The sequence below is a fragment of the Gasterosteus aculeatus genome, chromosome 1 (assembly GCF_964276395.1).
Source record: "Gasterosteus aculeatus chromosome 1, fGasAcu3.hap1.1, whole genome shotgun sequence".
Lineage (NCBI taxonomy): Eukaryota > Metazoa > Chordata > Actinopteri > Perciformes > Gasterosteidae > Gasterosteus > Gasterosteus aculeatus.
In genome coordinates, this window is record NC_135688.1 from 13,858,474 (window position 1) to 13,880,215 (window position 21,742).

Sequence of the window (21,742 nt, forward strand, 5' to 3'; positions counted from 1 at the left end):
TATGATCTGCAAACACATTGACTAGATTTAATTACACGTAATCCCTTCAATGCAACACATTACGTTGCTTAGTTTTAATTAGCCTCTACGCAGATCCAGCACTTGAGCTATGCACACTCCATTATCCTCAAGCGTGAGGCATAAGGCCGTTATGCTATTTAATTACTCAACTGAATTAACTTTAATTTGTACTCTAAACAAATACCATCTCACCTTTTATATATCTGTGTGAGTGGGTCACTGAAAGCCTTCATTAAAACTAAGACAGAAATAACCGCAGGTGAAAAGGTGCGTGTACTAGCAAGTGATTTCTGGTACATTCATTTCAAAAGTCTCATCTTTAATGACAATGAGAAACACGCACAGGACATGAATCTGATCTATGTGAACAAGTTCACAACGTGACGCGTTACTGAGTCATAAGCTTTGGGTCACACATTGGTAAGGGATAACGTTACAAATGTTTGAGGACATGTTAGCATATGTCTCACTTCTGTTCACTATTTTAAAATAACTGTGCTGTAATTGTTGGCCTGCAGGCTATGTATGTATGTGTGTATGTGTGTGTTTGTGTGTGTGTGTGTGTGTGTGTGTGTTTGAACCTTAGCCAGTGCTGAATCATATCTCTGGCTCATCTACAAGCCCCAACAGGCTTCTAATTGGAACTGTTGTTGAGCGTGGTGAGGACACCCAGGTATTTGAATGGGTTATCTGCTTGAATCGTAGGATCGTTCTTATCAGTGCAGGGTCACAGAAAACCGATTAGCACTTCGCCAGGCACGCTGTCATTTGGCGGCTCCTGAGAACAAAAGTGTATCTGTGTCTGTAGTAAAGATACTGATGTCAGATTCTGTAGTTTGCAGGTGAGTGTGTGTGTGTGTGTGTGTGTGTTCAGGGCAGGAGACGCTTAAGTACTCAGCAATCCACAAGACACACAGTAGATAACGAATGCTGCCGGCTAGCGTTGCAATATGTATTGACATAGTGTGAAAAAGCCTTTAAAGAAGATGTTTTCAACCAACTGGTTGTGTGATTCTTTGCCCTTACCTGACTTCCCTCCCTCTGCCAGAAAACAGCAGGCAGAGGATTTCCTTTAGTTTCACACGGGAAGGTAGCGGTTCGGCCTTGAGACACAATTTGGTCCCTCGGGCGGATGACAAACTGGGGCGCAGCTGAAGTCAAAGGGCAGAAACATCAGCGTTAGTAGAGCATTGGTGCAGAGGGCCAAACACTGGAGATTATTAGGGCTTGGGGAACAAGCACTACACCACATGGTCAAAAGGGGAGTGGCGTACAGAGCTTCCATGCAGCGTTTGTCAGTCTTTCACTCGCTAATGGCTCTGAACCGAGGGGGGACACCAATGACAATCATGACCATAATTGCCATGGTAACCAGATTGGCCATTCATCCAGGTAAAGCTGAGGCTGGATGAATGACAGTCACATTGGCATTCACACAGGGAGGCGCCTCAGCCAAGATGGCATTTAGATCTGAGACAACACAAAGGCACAGCCATGCCCTGGAAACATCAAACACTACGAGCAGTTATGTACATTAATGGGTTAATCATGTCCGACTTTCCATATGTAAGGTTAGTCCGCATCAGTATGCATGTCATGGAAAAGTCAAGATCCGTCCATCAAAGGAAGAAGAAGCTTGAAAAGCTATCAGACTTTGAATTCGTAGTGTGAAGTTTTCACAGTTAATTTTCCATGACTCCATCAGGAGCCACAGCAGTTGTCACGCACTCGCTGTCTGGATAGAGTGAGAATTGTCAATAATAAAGAGAGATGAGTTTTAAGATTATATTAAATTAGGTTCTTTTTGGTGTCACTTCTCCTTGCTTCCTGCCCATTCTCTGCAAGGTATGTCAGGGATGCATGGATTCATCAGTCCTCTCTCACATATTCACCTGTTTAAGACATGACTTGTCCACTGACCACTAATATGCGCAGGCTTTTAAATCCTGTGTGGCTAGCTGGGATAATACCATATAGTTTCCTTTTTTAATACTCGAATGCTTCATGACAAATAAATGTTATCATTAGAACAAATACATATATTTTCTCCGCAAAACACAAAAACTTGCATTTGAATGACATATTTTTCATCCTTTGGTCCATAGCTTTAACCACCTGTTACCTGGAATCACATTTGCCACAGTGTCTTTATGCTCATTCTAAATACAATATCTATCTAAAACTAAATGTCTGAGCATGACCTGAGTTCATTTGCTGGATGACCCAACTTGTTTATTCACTGGGTGTTTAGTTCCATGTTTGCCAAGATAAAAGATCATCACGCTCCTTACAGAAGGAATCATGGTTCAGATAACCAAAGTCAACAAAGAACCTGACTAAATGCAAACAAAGAACAGCGGAGACTGTTGTAAAAGTCTGTAACAATAGAACATTCTGAATTCCAATTCAACATGTTGCACCCTTTCTGTATCTTTTGCTTTCTTTGTAAGTCTTTTCGATGACAGGCCATCTGGTTCCAGCGAGGCCAAACTCTTCCTATTTGGCTGGTTACTCCTTGTAATCCCGTTTTGGGGGTGTGTGTTTGTCCAAGACACACATAGTTGGGAATGCTACAGATGGCTACAGATTTACTGCCTTCCCGTTTGGCCTTCTGCAGCTTGGATATCATGTGGCTCTCACAATGCTGGGCTCGATACAGAGATCCTAAATCATGCTCTGGCAAGGAGTCAGTTTTCCCTCCCTCTACTTCCTCTGCTTTGTTCCATCCCACACACGGCATTTGCTAACAACTCACTAAAAAAAATCTATAGTTTAACACGTTACAGACTTGTTCCTATCACAGCTGCGCCCGACTTTGTGCTTTTTCACATCCTCCCCTTCGGTACCTCCTTCTTGCCCATTTTCATAAACTGTTGATGCCCAGACAATCCCTTTAATTCATACAAGATACTTTACTAAACTGATGATACTGCCAAACAGAATCAAGCTGTGTAAATGCTTTTGAGGTTAATAATTGGCTTTCGCTTGAATTTTTTGAAGCTAGATGTCAAAAGCAAAAATCAAAGTCAGACATGGCTAGATTCCACCAGACTTAGTAGAATAAAACATATCTTGATGAATCAGCAGAAACTTGGCATAGTCCCTCTTTTTGTAACTGTTATACCCAGATTAAGTATGTTTCCCACTGTCGCCAGGTCAAACATCCACCGGATTTATCAGAGCTCTAGTTGTGGCTAGTTAACTTTTAGGCTTGAGATGACTCTTTGTCACAACTTGCGTCACAACTCACATCTCCTTTTTTAATATTTTTCAAATTACTTTGGAAAAGGAATACAATGCTGGGGATGGGGATGGACCTTAAAAATTTAGGGAAGCCCGCAGAGAAGAACAGATCAAACACTGACAAATCAAGAGGAATTCAGTGTGAGAGAGCTTCTTGGCTCAGGGCAACTCACACTGGCCCTGTTTTTGATTTAGAGACCCTTAATGACACGTCAGAGGCTCCTTCCTGTCACCTCCTGAGGAAGCACACGATCAGTCGCCCATATTTAATTCATAAAAAGCTACATCTGCCTGGTTTGGAGATGACTCCGCATTAAAACAGCAGTCAGGGCGAAAGGAACGAATGGACAAGGAGAGATACAGCCATTGACTGCACCCGGCCACACAAACTAAGAAGCATTGCTTCCTCCTTTAAAATCACCTTTTCAATCATATTTTATTCAGAAGTCAACGGCAATTACCGTCTCTTCCCACAGGCAGAGTGAATGTGTAATTTCCTCCATCTTACTGAAAGCTGACATTTTGACAATCCCAGAACAGCCACTGCTGTTTTGGCAACCAGTCCTGCCGACAGTGTGTGTGTGTGTGTGTGTGTGTCTCGACAAACACTTTCCTCTCCCTTCTTTGTCCCAGCGCATGTTTCCTGTTGCAGATGCAGATTCCCATTTACACTCACCTCCTTCAAAGTTTCAACATCTTAAGTGTATCATGTTGGATTCGGCCTTGACTCTCCCCCAATCCATAGGGGAAATACAATAAGATCCCCAGCTCAGTGTCATGGGGGCTCAGAAGCAGAGAAGCTCATCCAAACCAAACAGATCTCAGCTTTGTGTTCCAAAAATCCACAGATGGCTTCAAGAATTGCAAGTTAAACACGTCCTGGACCATATGAGAGGAAAACGTCTGACACTGCCAGCCCACCCAGTCGTTGAAAAGGGACGGATCTAGAATCCATAGAACCCACAGTTTAGTGACACCGGCTGGTAATGGGAACCAGTTTAGTTAGTGTGCTTGATACATCTGTGCTGCAGAATGGTGTTGAAATCCACCTATTTTAATAAAAAATACCTACAAATAAGAATTAGCAAAACAGTGATTTTGTATATTTTGTGGTTGTTGATTACGCTGGAAAATTTTAAACACTAAATAAAGTTTTATATATCCTAAAAACGCTTCCAAATCATGTTGATGTTGATATGAGAAACATATGGATACTCAACTGGAGCGTTGACTGTATTCTGTCAAGTTGCTGCAAAGAAATAAGTCCAGTCGTCTACATTGATTAGGCTGGGTACTCCTCACATCCAAATAAAATACCGATATGGTGTCATAGGCGATTAGTGTTTTAGTAATCCAGCTGTAAAATTTCCACAAACTACAAAAATATTTGCAAACAATAATCCAAAGGGTGCACAATGTGTGAGGTCACACCTGTGTTAGTTAAATGCAGTAGTGGATGAAGCGATGGGTAATTGATTGCCAAGCAGTAATGCAGTAATGCGTATGGTGGGGCCATGCAGGATGGAATCAAATCAGAAGGATGGGTACTTACCGACAGGGCGAGCTGGAGACACGACAATGGAGGGGTGGATACGCGAAAGGAGCAAATCAAAGACACGGACGCACATGGAACAAGACAAGACGAACAAAACAGACGCATAATAAAATAAGACAGAAAGAAATCAAAGTCAGAATGAATGACATGTTGTGTTGGGGCAGATTTCTGGTACAGGGTTTAGCATGGCGGAGATGATCCAGTAGACTTTGTCTATTGTCCCTGGACAGTTTGACTGATAAATTCAAAGCCTTGGTTTCTCTGACACAGAACGTTAGAGTCAGCCTGGTATGAGCGCCCCCCGGTGCTCAAACATCTGCTAATGCATTTAAACACCTGCGGTGGGGGGGGGGGGGGGGGGGGGGGGGCATTCCACCCAAGAGAGGCTAACACACTACTGGACCTTTGCTGTCTGCACAAATTAAACATAAAATTCTCAGGATGGTTTGTTTGAAATAGCAAGGCGAAGGTGTGCTGATGGAAGGAGCAGAACAAAGAAAGCAAGAAGAGAGACACCGAGAAGATTTCAAAGGGGAGACAGCAAGCGGGTCTCGTTCAGAAAGTGGGGCTCATGTCCCAGCTGTGTCCAGAACACTTGATGGAGTTTCCAGTGTTTCTATACTGCATGTGTCAAGTAAAACACTAAGACGAAAACTTCCACAAATCCCCCTTCCAACCCAGTCCGTGTTTTGTCTCCCTCTGGCCCCTCGAGTCGCTTTAAAACGCTCCGCTGGGACCATAAACACTCGACTTTGATGGGAAGAACAGTGGTGAAAAAAGGGAGAATTATGGTTAGAATGTTTTTATTAACCTTGCAAACCCCAGGTGTGGGGCTGGCGGCGTGCACCAGTAGTCTGTGAAATGGCTTTGCTTACTGGCTGGTTACAGCACGGACGGGGTGGCGAGCAGAGCAGACCACCGAAACTGGGGCGGCGGACGGGGGGGGGGCGTGGCAGAGTGTGTCGACGCGGCACTTGGAAATGTAAATAATTCAACACATCCATGGACTGTACCTCTGACGGTGAGGGTGGCAGTGGCCTCCAGCTTCCCCACCCGGTTCTCCGCCACACAGGTGAAGGCACCCTCGTCGTTGATGGAAGCCTTCTTCACCCTCAGCACATAATCGTCCTTGTCGTACTTGATCTCGTATCTGTCAAAAAAAAAAGACGCGCCGTGTCATGAAGTTTAAAGTTGCCTGCGCAGCATTCAATGCAGATGCGGTTAATTCAGACGAAACCTCGACACTGTGACTAATGAGTCGCACTTTGGTTTTTCACCCGGGCCTGTTATTGAAATAAGTATATTTCCTCTTGAAGAGGAACACAGAAGCACAACGGAGATTGCGAGTGGGTGGAGGCGGGTGTCAATTATTCATCAATGACACACAGTGCACACAAAGATGTGCGTTCAGTCGGAACCCTCAAAACTCTTTCAATATTAATGAGAAGTATCTCTGTGTGTGTTTGAAACCGTATTCGGAGGTCTATGTTTGCGAGGGTGCACACTGCGCTGCTGTTCTCATTGTAAAGCAACCGACTGAATCAATACGGCAACAATAGTTTCTCACAATTTCAATTCCGCTGCAGCGATCTTGTGTTTGTGTTTAGTCTTGTCCGCAGACGCTTTGCCTCGACCTGTCTGAATTGCATGGAGGTCGCGAGGAGGACGATGCCGGTCTGACTTGTGGTCCGAGGCGGTAATTGAAGGGGCCGCGTGTAAGCAGTGTGCTGCCGTGTGATGGTTGTGTGTCAGCCTGACAAGCTTCTGCTGTCCACCGTGTGTCATTCACAGATACTGGGAACAGGGGTGGGGATTAACAGATAAAGGGACACTCCGCGAGAGCCCGACGATATGTTGGCCTCTTTAACATCCCAGTGTAGAATGTCAATGTGATTATAGAACATTTCAAATTATTGTTAGAGTTTTTCACAACTTATTACAGCTTAAGCCTCTGTGCAAGGAAACTATAAACTTGTAGTCCAACAACAATTAAAAACACATTACACAACAAAAGAACCGAGTGCAGTTCTATTAACTCAACATGGAATCGAGCGAACGCTTCAGAGAGTGTAAGTGTTGTCACAGAGCTGTTTCAGAGCCGACTGCATTGGCCATGTTCAGCGTAATGAAGAAATATTCCACCCGGTGCAACAGTACGACTCTTTTATGTTTTCTTAATAGCTTTTAGATGACAATAAAGCTCTCTGGCACAAAGGAATATGTTATATTAGGCTTTGGCTACACAGATGATGCTTGTTAGAAGCATAAATTCATTTTAGCTTAAAACAATATATATAGACTTCAAAATGTGAGGTTTGTACGTGTGAAGGTGGATATCCATATACCCTGGATACTACATTAGATGTGTGTTTTACAGCAATACGTTGTGAAATGACTTTAGACTAACAGAATGCTGTGGTCCATTTACCTCAGAGTGGGAAAGACCCCTCTGGCCGGTCATCAGGTGAACTGATGGCTGCTTGCCATTGGCAGCCGCAGGACTAATCTGTCCCACCTTTTCATTTTTTTCACCTGCTGTTATGACATTTCCCCAGCAAGCATTCAAAGGCAGCTTTATTGAGGCACATTCCTCAATTTTGACTGCCAGTTCCTCATTTCCACAGAGGTACTTAAGGAGCCATAATGATTATTTGACTGAGTCATGACTGGATGCTTTGTTCTAACGAGAGGGTATGTACAGTTTAGGCAATGTTGGGGGGGGACACGAATAAAGTATTTATTGTTGAAACCAAGTGAGTGGCATCCAAAGGAATGAGACGGCACCTTTTGGGACATGCCTGTTGTTGAAAGATGAAAAACAAACAAGACAAAGAGCGTCCTCTCCAACCCTGCCTCCGGGGTTAGAATGAGTCGCTCAACATGAACTCCTGACATGAAAGGAGGAGGTGGAAATATGCAAAAGAGAGGCAGGAACATGTTGGGGCATAGGGGAAACCACCATGACTTCCTAACAAAACCCCCATGGTAGCAAGTAAACCGCCTCATTTTATTCCCAGCCTTCTCAAGGCAACCGAACCAGCTCTGTGCCAACAAACAACAACAGGCTCACAATGTCAATGCCACTCGGGTTGTCAGGCTCACCTTGTGTAATTAGTGTAATTAGCTAATTACTCAGTATTTGAGCTATTTAGTACTAAAGCAAATTATTGGACACATATACATTTTTAATATTTGCACTAGACGAAAAGTCTGTGAGTTAGTCCTTTCATTTCCATGAATGCCTGGATCAAATGGCATGGCAATCCATCTAATAACTTGAGATATTTCAGCGCGGAGTGACATTTTCCCCCAAAGGAGCCATGCTACTATAATGGCTAAAAATAATGATGTGATATTAGAGCTTTTTTGCAACATTTTTCTTACACCAGGCGGAACAAAGGAAAAATCGTTACACCCCACAAGAACATACTATAGAGCTACAAATCTTGTAATAAAAAAACATAGAAACACCGCTGAGTTCGTACATGTTCCTGCAGCCTGACATCTGCACGGCCGAGGCCTTGTCGTGCGGAGAACCCACACGTGCGCCTAAAAACTGGACAACATGCTTATTGTTCTTGTTCCCGTCCAAACCAATCGCTCAAAACAGAACCTCAGGCCATCCCAGGACATTTTAGTGGGAAATATGAGCCCAATCAATCTGTAATCAACTTCCTGTATGGATTCAGCCAAGATGACAAGATGAGTGGGAATACTCCGGGGCAAAGAAGTAGTTGTGGCCACACACAATTGTAAGTACACACAGAAAGGGAACAGTAGCTCTTTATGGAGAGTGAACTGGGGTAGAGCTCTGTTCTCCATTAGAAGAGGAATGTAATTGCACATGTACAAGAACTGTGGAAAGGAGAGGAGAGCCAAGCTCCATCTCCCTCCGTTTCAACGAGAAAAAAGGCCCACTGTAGACACACACACACACACACACACACACAAGAACAAAGTGTACAATCACCCAACACATATCCACACATGTGCAGAGCCATTCATCATGCAGGGGCACGAGGAGTGATGGGAATGTAAGCAAATGCCAAGACAAAGCAGTATTTCGCTGGCTTGTCAGCATGATGTGTTTGCTACACGGGGAAGGCTGTGCAAGGATGACAAGTTTATTGAACAAACTTTAAAAGCGTTACATCTCAAAAAACCCTTCAAGTTATCTTTAGAGAATTTAACTTGAAAGAGGCTGTCAGGGACACACTCACCCGTGTTCCACCTTTTGACGTGGGGCAATTCACCCACATTAAGGGAATTGTATCCCTTGGTTGTTTTTTTTGTGCAGTTAGCCGCAAAATGACTCCACTGGCGGGGATCTTTTCCGCATTGCGGCTGTGTTTACATGATCAGTGGGCCGCAGGTACAAGGGTTGTGTGCCAACTCCAAGCACACGGGTCAAACTCAAGATACAGCAGGGGGAACAACTCGTACCAAGTCTCCGCTCCGGCTCCTCTGACACAAAGTCCCCTAACTGGTCGATTTCATCCTGACAGTCTGAGCCACTTTCACGCCATCTTACTGCTGCTTTACCACATCCTGATCAAAAGAGCCAAAGTCTGACCTGACCTGGCCTTGTTACCCATGAGAGGAAATCAATTAACCGCTCATCACTTCTCATCTTCCTTCTGTGGCACCATGAGCCAGATCTCTACTCCTTTTTGGCATCTCTCCCATCTTAGCAGGGCAACAGCTTACCAATCAGGCTGAAGAACATTCATCACCTTTCCTAAATAGATCAAAGATCAGATTCCCTTTACGCTTAGGCAAACGTGTAGGGCGCAAATTGAAAACTTAAAACACTGACTTCTCTTCATTGCCACCGAAAAAGTTGCCGCATGCGTCCAGACGCGTTGGTTGTACTGGAAAATGATGCAGATGGACCAAAAAAAAAAGGGTGCAGATCGCTGGCCGACGCCTGGAAGCCCCTTTCTGTTTTTGTGCATGAGTGTGAAGAACAAAAGATAGCGACCACCAGAAGCACTGAGAAAGTCAGATGTAAATGCTGAAGTAGTTGTGTACTTTCTCAGCAGTGGAGATTTATTTTTTAGGCCTTTACATGACGATTAAAAGCACTGACTGATACATAATGAATGATGATGACGGCTATGCATCTTCCTAATTAGTGCAAAACCAATATTTCTTCATTCTGTATTATAATCATTCCTATATTAATTTACACAATCAGTGTCAATACACCATACAGATGCTGCTTTACTGCCATTCTGCTCCGATAAATAGCAGATGCATCCACTTATACTTCAGGGGTAAAGTAATGGAGACTGGAACCATAGACTGACATCTTTTGATTCTGCTGAGCAGCGGAGGTGAGAAATCACTGAAACTGGATGGTCAGCGTTACACTGTCGCTCCTGTCACACTAGCTTTAACAGCTCTTTCAAATAGAATGACCCACACACACCTCTATTGTACACAAACCCACACCCTACACACACACACACGCCACAAAGGGATTGAGTCGTAAAGAAAGGCTTTTCTGCTGAATGTTGCAGGGGCTGTGCTGTGGAGGTCAACGGGGACAGAGGCCTGAATACAGATGGACTGCAAGACCAAAGGGGCTGTGATAAGGCACCGGAGAGGGCACGGGGGTCCAGAGCGAATGAGGAGGGAGAGGGAAACCAAAGGAGGGAATGATGTGGGCCACACACAGCGCCGGTAGCCACTGGGAGATAACACACGGTGCCCGAGTCTTTTCATTCATTGTCTATTTGGAGACAGAGAGAGATGCCCAGTGCTCCCCCCTGGCTCTCTGATGTAAGAGCAGCTATGTGGGGCTTCCCCCCAAGATGAATTAATTATGGCTGTCAAAATAAACGCGTTAATATATGCGATTAATGTGGCTGAGATGAATAAAATAAAATAAAAAAATGTTAACGTAGTTAACGGAACTTTGTTTACTTCCGCGGTGTCGGGAAGTAAACAAAGTTGACCCCAGATACGAAACCGCCGCTAGCTGCAGTCAGTTAGACAGGAAAGGCTGAGACGGCTTTTTTCATTGGCAGTAAAACAAACATACAGCGAGGAAAAGTGCAGAGGAATTCCTCCTTGTGTCAAACCGAAGGGGGGTGAGCGGCAAACGGACCACTTTACGCACCGCTAGGCAAAGCGATCTGCTGGGCTACTTCCATCTCAACATCTGCCCTGCTGAGGACCACCACTGTGGCCCTAAAAAACGGTGGTTTGGAAAATGTCCGGGCTACGTTTTGGCAGCCCGACAAATGATGGAGAGTTGAGAGCACAGCACAGTGCGCGAGGACAGCAGCAATTCTGCCTGATCAAATGTGTGTAGTTTTGTCTTTAAAATACTACTAAACAACAGTGTCTAAAATACATGCTTTCTAAAGTGATTACTCATTACTTGTTAGATTTAGTCAATTGATCGCAATGAATGAATTTCAAAATGTGCAACTCATTTGTTGTTTTTTTCAATATATTAAGCGCCGCAGTATTAATATGATACGGTGTTGTGATGTTTTGACAAGCTTACAAATAATACATCTGTTAACGCATAAACAAAGGTGCAAATTTAGCCTCATCATGGACAGGCATTGTATTACATGCACTAAATAAATTAAAGCTCTATCAAAGCTTTCATAGTATTTATAGACATGCTAAAATCCCGCTGCTTGACTTTCCCCTGTGAAGATGTACTGATCACTGTTTTTCAGCAGTTATTGGTCCTCTAATAATAAGTTTCCTCCTCAGAGACACTGTGTACTTTAGAGAACCATTAGCTCAACAGTTTAAACTCTGTGTGACAATGGAAACTCATGGCAAAATATAGTGCACCAGGAGAGCACTGTATCACAATCCGAACAAATGGGTTGATCTAATATCACCTGCCTGCTTATTCTGTCTTAGCTTGTCAGACTTCCTATATCTAATTATATGCATAGAGGATTTCCTGTATTGAACAGCATCACCTCACAGGCTCCAGTTCCATCTTGGTCCGTCTGAAGAAAAATGTTATTATTTGGGCTGTGCTACAATTAAATGTGCAAAAAGAAACATGAAAGACACATGCTTTTCTTTTGTAACTAGCGTAATGAACCACACACGCACTATTTTCTGATTTAGAATAAGTTGAAGCTTTAGTAGTAACGCACCAGTTGTTCCTTGGGAATCAAACGGTTTCATTACTTTCTAAAATATTGCATTACAAAAACTATTTAATTTACATTTTCATTACATCGCAGCACAAAGGCCAGTTGACTATACAGTAGATAAGCTTGTCTTTACAAACACAGTGACACACCCAAACAAGCAAAAAAATAGCAGCAATATTGTCTTTGTCCTCTAATTGAAACTATTCTTCTGCTGTCTCTCTGGCGTCCTCTTGCCCACAGAGACTGAAGCCAGTGCCACCCCGGTGTGCCTTTTGTCTATGTGCCAACGTGTGCATGTGTTTGCCTCCGAGGCTGCTGAAGCCACTGAGCATATTAAGGACCTGTTTACTCAGCTGAGGCTACATCTCCCTTCTTCCTAGTACACAACCTGTGTAAAGGGACCAGCAAAGACAACTTTCATTGTTTGAGAAGAATCGGCCGGACTAAGTGTCTCTTTTTACAGCTTACCATAATAATAAGGACAGAGCGACCTTTTCGGATGAAGAGCAACCAGAGACGTTCTTGCCTGAGCTCATCGTGGAGCTTGATCTTTAGTCGTCTTTTATCCCTCCGGCGAAGACCGCTACTGATACAGCTACTGACGCCCACAGCGTAATGACACAGCGGCTGTGTGGTACGGCAGCCGTTTTATTTCTCCTTATTCCGAGCACTTGCCAGTTAACAAACTGGAAACTATTCTTGCGTGGGATTTGAAACAACTCCTCTGTCAGTCAGAGACGAGCCCTGTTTCATGTTTATTAATTGAGAATAAGCAGTAGAGGAATCACGAAAAGTTTCTCGCTTCACAACACGTGCTTTCTTTTTGGCAAGCCGCAAAGGCAGCAGAGAACGTCACAATTAGAACAGTCTTCAAACCCTGCTTTCTGCATCAAAGCAAAACATTTTGATATTTATCGCCAATTCACTTCACGTTTTTGCAGTTATTTTTCCGAAGAAGGACGGGCTCTACAGGGACAGAGACAGTTGGGCACACGACACTCATTCCATTCCGTTACAGATCTGTTAATTAGTGCACAAAATGGACTCGTTTTCCAGAGCCAACTCGCTCTCAGAGACATGAGTGAAATACTTCTGTGTGTTTGCCTTGGCACAGCGCTCGTGTTGAACTGCCCAGTGAACCAGATCCTTATCAGACACAAACAACCCGCCCACGCTCAGCGCTGCAGCTCGCCTCGAGTGATGTCGGGTCCACCGAGTGTCTGTTTTATAAGGTGATCCAAGCAGTGTGTGACTGGCTCGCTGGCCGAGGACAGAACGCTGGTCTCTTTGAAGTCCCGCCCCGACACAGCGACCCTGCAGTTGACTTTGAGACCAGTGACTCACGGTGGGGCAACAGGCCGACGCACAAACAACAGCATCACTGCGGTGTGTCATCAGTGGCTTTTTACAGGAAGTGAGGCAGACTGTAGCTGGCAACTGTGCTCTCGGTAAATTACAGACTCAGTGTTGCTCTTTCTTTCATCAGTTTCTGTTTTTGCGACTGTGAGTGCATGTGTCTCGTCATCGGCGGTATGCAGACTGAATAGGGTTAAATGTGTAAAGAAGGGTGTGATGATCTTCTCGGTGTCGAAGGCGTGCGTGCCAAGATTTTCCCCTTAACAGCTGCACCTGTACACATACAATTGAGGGCTCCGTCATGCTCTTTGTATCTCTTGTCATTCCAGCTGTCTCCGTCTGCTTTGCAAAGCGCCCTTTTTTTCCCCCCCCTGCTCCTCTAGATGTCTACAGTTCAGCCTACCTGGCCACTTTCCTGTCACTCAGTTTTAATTGTCTAGCTCAGTATCTGTTCCTCTCCGTGCAGACCCCTGCCTTGACACGAGACACTCCCTTCCCCCGTCATGGCGTGTCGTGCGCCGTGTCTTCTTCGGCACCCAAGGGCATAGTCCTTTTATTGGCGATGTTTAATCTGCATTGTGTGCGGCCTGTGTAACGGCCCCTTGGCCGGGCCAGGTGAGAACTGGCAGTGCGACTTATCGTTAGTACGTCAGTGAGACTGACATCAATGTCTCTATATCTCCTTGTTAAGTGCGGCCTGTCACACCATCGCTGCACACACACAGACAGACACACACTTTCGCTCTTTAAATAAATCATTTTCTTGAGAAAATTCTCGTGGATGTACATACCTCCCACGAGGAACATCAACGTCGTCTTTCCTCCAGCGTATATTCGGCTGAGGGTCTCCTTGTACTTGGCATCGGAACTCCACCGTCTCCTCCTCCAGGACAACCTGATTGATGGGCCTCCGGAGGAAGGTCGGTCGCTCTGCAGGACGGGCACAGAGGATAGAAATAGATGTTTTAAATGTAATACAGTGGGTCAATTCCAGTGTGGGAATATAAAGTGCATGTATCTGTCAACTCACTTTATTTTCACTCAAAGAAATCTGATCATTACCCCTTTGTAGTCATATACGATCTCTTCTACTGCCATTATAGGGACAGAAGAAGTTTGCTTATGACTTTATGAATCCTGATCTTTAGAAATCAAATTCAGATCTCAGCTAGAGGGATATTCAGTGAATGATAATGTACAGGGACATATGAAAGTTACATGAGTGAGGAGATAAAAGCTGCAGGAGGACTGGAGGAGTAACACTCACCGAACACTGTGACCTGTGCCGTCTCGCTGTCCCTCTCTCCGACCATGTTGGTACCCACACAAATGTACATGGCAGCATCGCTCTTTCTTGTGTTTGAGATCATTAGCTTCCCTCCTCGAATCTACAGGGAAAAAAGGGAAATTCACCAATGAAACCTTTTCCTCTTGTTTTTCACTCCCCATATGCACTGAGGCAACAGAGGAACAACCCCTCACTTTACCTCCAACACGGGAAAACACCAGAACCAAAAGTTTTTTTTATTTTTTATTTTTGTGCCCAGGGACAATAACGTATTGGGTCCGGTTATTAAAACAGATGGTAAAAGTACTCACTGTGATCCTGTCGTCCTTGTCATCAATTCGCACTTTGTCTTTCTTCCAGTAGATGGTGGGTTCAGGATGGCCTCTGGGAGGAACACACTCGAGGATGGCTGGCTCTCCTGCTGCCACCACCACATCTGACGGGTTCTGTCTGAAGTCATCTCGCAGCACTGAGGAGGGGAAAAAAAAAGAAGAGAAACGTTTCATAACGAATGCAGTTTTCTCTGGATATAAATGCTGAAATGTTAAAGTCCACGCATTTTTTTCATCATATGTGCGTGCACGACACAGTGTGAATGTATGCCGCTCTCCTTGTGGTTCATTTAAATGGGATGTGCAGCTTGATCTGACAACGCAAGCACAAGTGAAAGCTAATTGGAGCTAATGGAGGTCCCTGTGGAGGGAGCAGAACAAACACAAACAGAATGCCCTGAAGCCTGGTGTCACTCACATGTGAGAGCTCACCATGGTGCAACACTGCTTCACTATGCTAGCATGTACACACACACACACACACACATAACCCAGATACGTGCTAATGCACACAACAAAAGACACAGGGTGGTCTGATGAACAACTGCGGCCTTGTATCTAATTGCCTTCCCTCCCAGAGATAACCTGTTAACCCAATATAGTGTTCAGCAGAGAAAAAACAAACACCAGCTCGTCATCAGGCGCGGAGAGCTGCTGTCCCACACAAACACACACGTATGGAAACAAACACATACTTAACTTAACCGGGATAGAACCTTCATCCCATTGATAATACCCAATGTGATAAAAAGGGACAAACTGGGGTCACGCTGACTCTCCTGCTGGGTGTACTCAAACAGATCCCTCTCCATTTGATCTCCAATAAATCTAATCTGCGGAATAGCACTTTAGGAATTTCAGCTGCAGCAGGGTCCACCCATGCGCCATCGAGGGGGACGTGATTCCTCTGAAGGATAAAAGGACTGAGCTTATTGTGTGGGCGATGCTTGAAGATGCTTGAGGAGGGCTAAATTAAGGGCAGCGCCACAGGTCCTTATGTAAATTCCACGTAGCACTGGGGACAATGGTGGGGAGGACCAGGATTATGAAAGCGGATAACTGGTCCCTGCGCTCCATGCTTCTCTCATCCTTTCATTCAATCGCCTTACCCTCGCTGCAGAAAGCCGCACAGCTTTCTGCATTGTCTTCTTATTTATTTATTTAGACCAAGGGGAAGAGAGGATGCTTTCAACCCAATTATCCTGGGGATGTACTGGGATACAGAGTGGGACTTTTGTGTGACATGAATTCTAATGGAACCTTTGCACATGGGTAATAGGGGAGAATACAGAAGGGGCGACGGTTTTCTCTGTCTTAGGCAGAGCTGTCCTATAAGAGCTCAGGTAATTAGCCATATCCAGCACGGCGGACCCCCTGGCCAGGGTGGGCATAACAGCCACCACTGCTGGGGTCTGTATTTGCATTACAAACAGGCGTCCCGCAGCTTGAAATCATAGCCAGGGTTGGACCATACACAGACTTTTTTTTCAGATTGAGTCGGATGTAATTGCTCCTTTCCATTCAGCAATGAACCCACGGGATTTTGTGAAAATCAATTTCCTTTGAAACGGAACAGTGACAAAAGAAACACGCGTTAGGTGCATCATTAAGGCGCGTGTGCCATGTAGTCTAATCTGAATCTAAAACTGCGCCGTCCGTCACAGTAAATGCAGTTCTCTGAACAGATAAATGAGGGGAGGGGCCAAGCGAGATACACATTAGTGCACTTTCTAATCCTAACCACAAGGTCATCAACGGCAACCTCCTACGGTTAAAGCACACACACACACACACAACACATCTACACCCAAATCCAATATGCATCCCCCTTTGCTTCACTGATGTATGAGCATGTATCTCTCGGTGGCTGCAGGAACCTCTGTGGGCTCAACTACCCTTAGTCAGGGACCATAATGCAAGTAAATCACGCCACGACTGTTTCCTACGTTAGTCTATGTGCAGTCTGATATGTGTGTATCATTAAGTGGTTCTGGCGTATTTGCTGTCAGAAACTGAACTCCGGCTCCAACGCCGAGGCCCTGTAGGCATTCAAACCCGAATCTTCCAACAGACGTGAGGTAATTGCCTTTCTATTCCCCTGAAACACTCAGCTCTTCTTTCGCTGAAAACATCTCACCTCCCAGGGAATTTTAGCCGAGCCCAAACTCTGTCTCTCGTCTTGCTTACTTGCTGATTAATATGTATATATTTCAACGTTTACACCCATCTGCTCCCAATTGCTACAGCTGTCAATCCGGCTCCGGGCTAAAAGGAACCCGTATCTGAATAATATTAATCTGCGCTTGCCCCTCGGATTGTATTTTTATTTATTTATTTCCGAAATATCAGGAGAGTGGGCTGACTTGAATGGAGGAGCATCAGGCAGGGGGGTAAAGCATGGTACAGCTGGCACTGTTTCAATACCTTCAACCTCTGGCGGAGGGAGTCAGCTTGCAGTGTGCAACCGTGAAACAGCCGAGGGGTTCCGAGTGGAGGTCTTTGCCAAAGAATATGAACACAAAGGGAGACACCCACACAGTTACTTTGTAAACCAGGTTGTCCTACTTTGGCAGGGGAAGGCTATGCCAGCAACCATTAGGGAGGTCCGCCTGTCTGTGCGTGTAAGTGTGTGTCTGTGGGTTCCGACCAGAGATAGACTCTGCACACAAAAAAGAAATCCGCCCGATGCGGATAAACGACAGCACAAACGCCCGCCACCACGGCGGAGGGCGAGGACAGGTGAGGAGAGATATTTTGTTCAGTGCACCCTTTCCCCACTCCCACCCAAGATATTACTCACCGGAGGGTGACACCGCGTGCCGGTGAGATTAGTGGAGAGCCTTGACTGAAGCGTCCAGCCTGCATACTGAGATAAGTGCTGACAAATGCATTCACCTACAGGAGCGCACCTTGCATTGGTTCACGAAAGGTTGCGCTCACGCCACAACACCACAGACTGATGTACTCCGTTCTGACATTCACATCACTTTGGTACACACTCACCTCACACTCAAGAAAGGTATCCACATACCCGGCGAACTACAAATGTCTCTCAAAAGCTGCAGGGCGTGGTATTTCATTTGTAATACTGCAAATGCGGATGTTTGTGTATGTTTGCGTGGTTGTTGGTACATTTCTCTCCCTATTTAATGCAGTGAAAGACCCTCCGTGCTTTTATACTCCTGGGTCAGGGGCTAAGAAACCCAGAGAGAGAGAGATTGCAGCAGCTAGTAGCCCGAGGTCATACCTCGGCACCTAGGCCAACCACCTCCTACCCACACTGATTAGAAAATAAACCATGCACAGACACACAGAACCTCGGAGAGCCGCAGAGAGGTTGCTCCAAGCTATAATATCATTTTGTTCGAGTGCTTTTTTGTGCACTTCATCCGGCAAAGTGCTATTACAATTCCGCCATTTTCAATTCCACCCTGAGAGAAAAGAGACAATATATATGTCACTTGACAAAACATACCAAATCCACTCTATTCGCTGTCATTGGTGTTTTGTATTACTGTTGACGCTCAAGGCAGAAGAAGGATAAAGCCACACTATATATTACTACGCTGTGAAAGGAGATGTGCCCCATTTGTCTGGATGCAAGATGTTTCTCCGGGTCTGATTCGCTCATTTGCCCTCCCACCGGCAGCTAAGCCCTCCTTCCCCCCCTCCACTCACACCCAGATGCAGAAATTACCCCCTCAGCAGGCAGGCAAGCAGCAGGTTCACACATATCCCCCATATTCCTCCACTGAGGGGTTGGAGGTCAGACCGGAGAAACAGCTGCACAAATATGGCTGGCTGGCGTCGCCCAAGGCTGTACCTCCTATGAGAACCGAGACTCTCATCATCAGCACATCGCATTACCATCTCTCTCTATCCGTCTTATTCCCTCATATCAATATCGGAGGTCATTCTCAGTCTTTTCCCTTTTCCTCCAATCCTATTGCATTGTCCAGTGCCCCCTCCGCACGCTTTCAACGTGCTTGTCAGGGCTTTCACTGCTGCAGACTGCAGATGAGGTTTTCCAGATGAAGTATACATGCACACCCGATCATCCCCCATAGACCTTGGCCGAGCCTGATATGATCTCCACCACCATTCACCCTATCTGGAAATCCGGAGCCAAGGGATGTAAATAACACTGTCACTTTCACAGATAAGGTGAAAATATGGAAAGCAACCATAGTGGGGGGGGATATCACAGGTGCCGAGACCATATTAAATAGTCGTCTTTAATAAAGACTTGTATGGAAAAAAAGAGGAAGAGACGGAGCGTGTGAGATCTGGCAAGAAGGCATAACAGGGGATGAGGAAAGGGTGTCTAATCAAGGTCAGAGTGAAGCGGAGTACAAAGGTGCTGAATAAGTGGGGCTGAATGTAAACAAAAAAGCGATAAAAGGCACCTCTGAATCACTAGACAAGCCTAAACAAACATCCTTATTCAAACAGCAGCCGCGTTCAAAGCTCATTTTCCTTTCAAGCAGCACCTATAATTTGGCCTAACAAGCCCATGGGCAGAACAATAACGACAGTCAGGCCACAGTTCTTCTGGCCGACCCGGGAAAAATGTGTGTCGTTCCTAAGAAACAATACAATTGACTCTTGATGAACCTCTTTGCTTTAACAATTCCAACACACACATACACACATACCCCCTCTCTCTCTCTCACACACACACACACACACACACACACACACACACACACACACACACACACAATTCAATTTAGTCTAATCCATGCTTTATGGTAATGTATAGCTCATTAAAATGTTAGTTAAAAACTCATTAAAATTCACTTGAAGAAGTAATGGCTTCATTACAGTAATATGCTGAAAAGCAAAGAAAAAGACAAGGACAAGGAGAAGAAAGAGAGCAGAGAGCGACAGCTTTCTAATCACTTAATTGTCTCTAAAATGGAATACATTTGCATAATAAATAACGATGCGCTGTATCCTCCATTCTATCTTTCTTTCTCCCTCCTCACAGCACTCTGTGATTAACCGCTACAATTAAAGATGCATTTTACCCCAAAAAATGATTTTGGTGGCCACTCCAGTTTTCACTCTGTTGTCTTGTTTATGGTCTCGAATGTGTTTGCGGGGCTTGGCAGATGCAAACAGTACGACGTAACTGGAGCCGGCTGATACTGACAAACAATGTGCCCGTGGCTCTTTGTGCCGGCTCCGATAAGGGCTGATGTTGTGCTGACGCTTGTGCCCGGTCCAGAATGCACACTTTGCAGCCGGAAGGGGGAGTAAGACGGGAATGGAGGAGAAGAAGGGGAGGGAGGGGGTTGTAGATGAGAGTGGGATTGATTTCCTGCCAATTCCAGCGCAAGGGGACAGCACAGACAGGGTTAGTGAGGCATCATGATGGAGCGGGTGGGTCCGCTTCCTGCGTCGGGGTAAAGGAGGAGTGCAGCGGAAGTAAAGTGAGAAGAGGAACAGGAGAGGAAGAAGTGCACTCAGGCGAACAGGCAAATGTCTCCTGTTAATGTCGTCTCTCTTAGTGTCCCATTGCATCAGTCCCATCTCAACATGACGAATAACATGGTATAGGAGCTGCTGGAGGTGTGCGAGCAGGGGTGTAATAGTGGCACACAGAAGGGTTGAATGGTGAACCGTATGTTGGCACATCTCAACATACACCAGACCAGCAGGAAAAGCTGCTCACTCTACAGGTTTTGATTCTTCTCGGGAACAACGTTTGGTAAATGTGTTGGTAAATTCAACCCTGACATTTGAAGAAGGCAAGTCATCATTATCAAGTAGCTGGATAATAATAAGAGGTGATTCCTTAAGATATGAAGAAAATGATCTTCTCATAGTCAATATTTTCACCTTGTACCTGGTACTGGAGACGACTGCTGTGGCAGAAAGTACCACACAGTCTCTTTGTCTGTGGATGGGTTTTGTCACAGCCATAGCGTCCCATGGAATATGCAGTCGAAAATTCTACAGCTGTACTTGAGATCAAAATGATATCCCCCTGTGTATTATGTACAGGAGAGCACACAGCTCAGAAAATCAAGGGCATGCAACTTTTCAACTTTTTCCCTTAGTTAAAAATAAAAGATCAATGTTTCTCTGTCGTCCCTTTTTTCTGCCATAAATACAGCCAATACAAAGCCCTAAAACATCTAATTATGTATTCAATCCTCAACCCCAGTGCTGCTCTAGAATATATACAACCTACACGACCCTCCCTTTATCCTTACATAGCTGTAACAAAAGTCACAGCTCCAGCTGTGACACACTGTTGCTTCTCTGAAAACACCAAACTACCTGGATCTGAATAGAAAGTCGGGAATTCTGTTTGAATGTGTGAGCCTTCAGCATATTGGTGTGAGCGCTTGGCCTAATGACATGAAAATAGCGACCTTTCCACGGTGAAAGATAATCCCCAGGATGCTGCTGAACTCAGTCCGGGCCGGGAGAGCAGGGCTAGAATCCCTCAGAGGTCGCACAACACACACACACACAAGCTGAGTCCCCAATCCAGTGTGGTACAATTCCACGGGCTGAAAACGAAACCCCTGCAGTCAACTGTGCGAATCTTCATACAATCTTTAATAGCTTTCCCCTCTTTTTTCCTTAAGCGAGCCTATTTCCAGCGGCTCCCGTGTGTCGATTTTATTGTTTTGGTCTATAATTGGATTGGCAGTAACGGTGAGCAGAGAGCCGTTAAGATCTTGTAAAAGGTGTCACTCTGCTCTGCCAGCTCTGTTTTAATTAAGCTCTCGGCTGGAGTTGAGCAGCATTAATCTAGCTCGGCGTGATGAGCCTCACGTGCAAGCGGGTCCAGCGA

At 45.2% G+C, this 21,742-nt stretch overlaps 1 protein-coding gene across 25 annotated transcripts in view; it reads right to left on the bottom strand.

Moving 5' to 3' along the window:
• Positions 1 to 21,742, bottom strand: part of robo2 (roundabout, axon guidance receptor, homolog 2 (Drosophila)) — a 229,213-nt gene that overhangs the window by 39,272 nt on the left and 168,199 nt on the right. For 19 of the 25 annotated variants that reach the window (XM_078098332.1, XM_078098317.1, XM_078098328.1 and 16 more), the window contains exons 3-8: positions 14,911 to 15,068; positions 14,579 to 14,699; positions 14,103 to 14,241; positions 5,833 to 5,969; positions 4,817 to 4,828; positions 1,048 to 1,172 (exon numbers count right to left, since the gene is read on the bottom strand). In XM_078098332.1, the coding sequence (XP_077954458.1) occupies positions 1,048 to 1,172; positions 4,817 to 4,828; positions 5,833 to 5,969; positions 14,103 to 14,241; positions 14,579 to 14,699; positions 14,911 to 15,068 (692 nt within the window). The remainder of the gene's footprint in view (positions 1 to 1,047; positions 1,173 to 4,816; positions 4,829 to 5,832; positions 5,970 to 14,102; positions 14,242 to 14,578; positions 14,700 to 14,910; positions 15,069 to 21,742) is intronic. The other 6 variants (XM_078098350.1, XM_078098340.1, XM_078098278.1 and 3 more) reach the window with 1 other exon arrangement.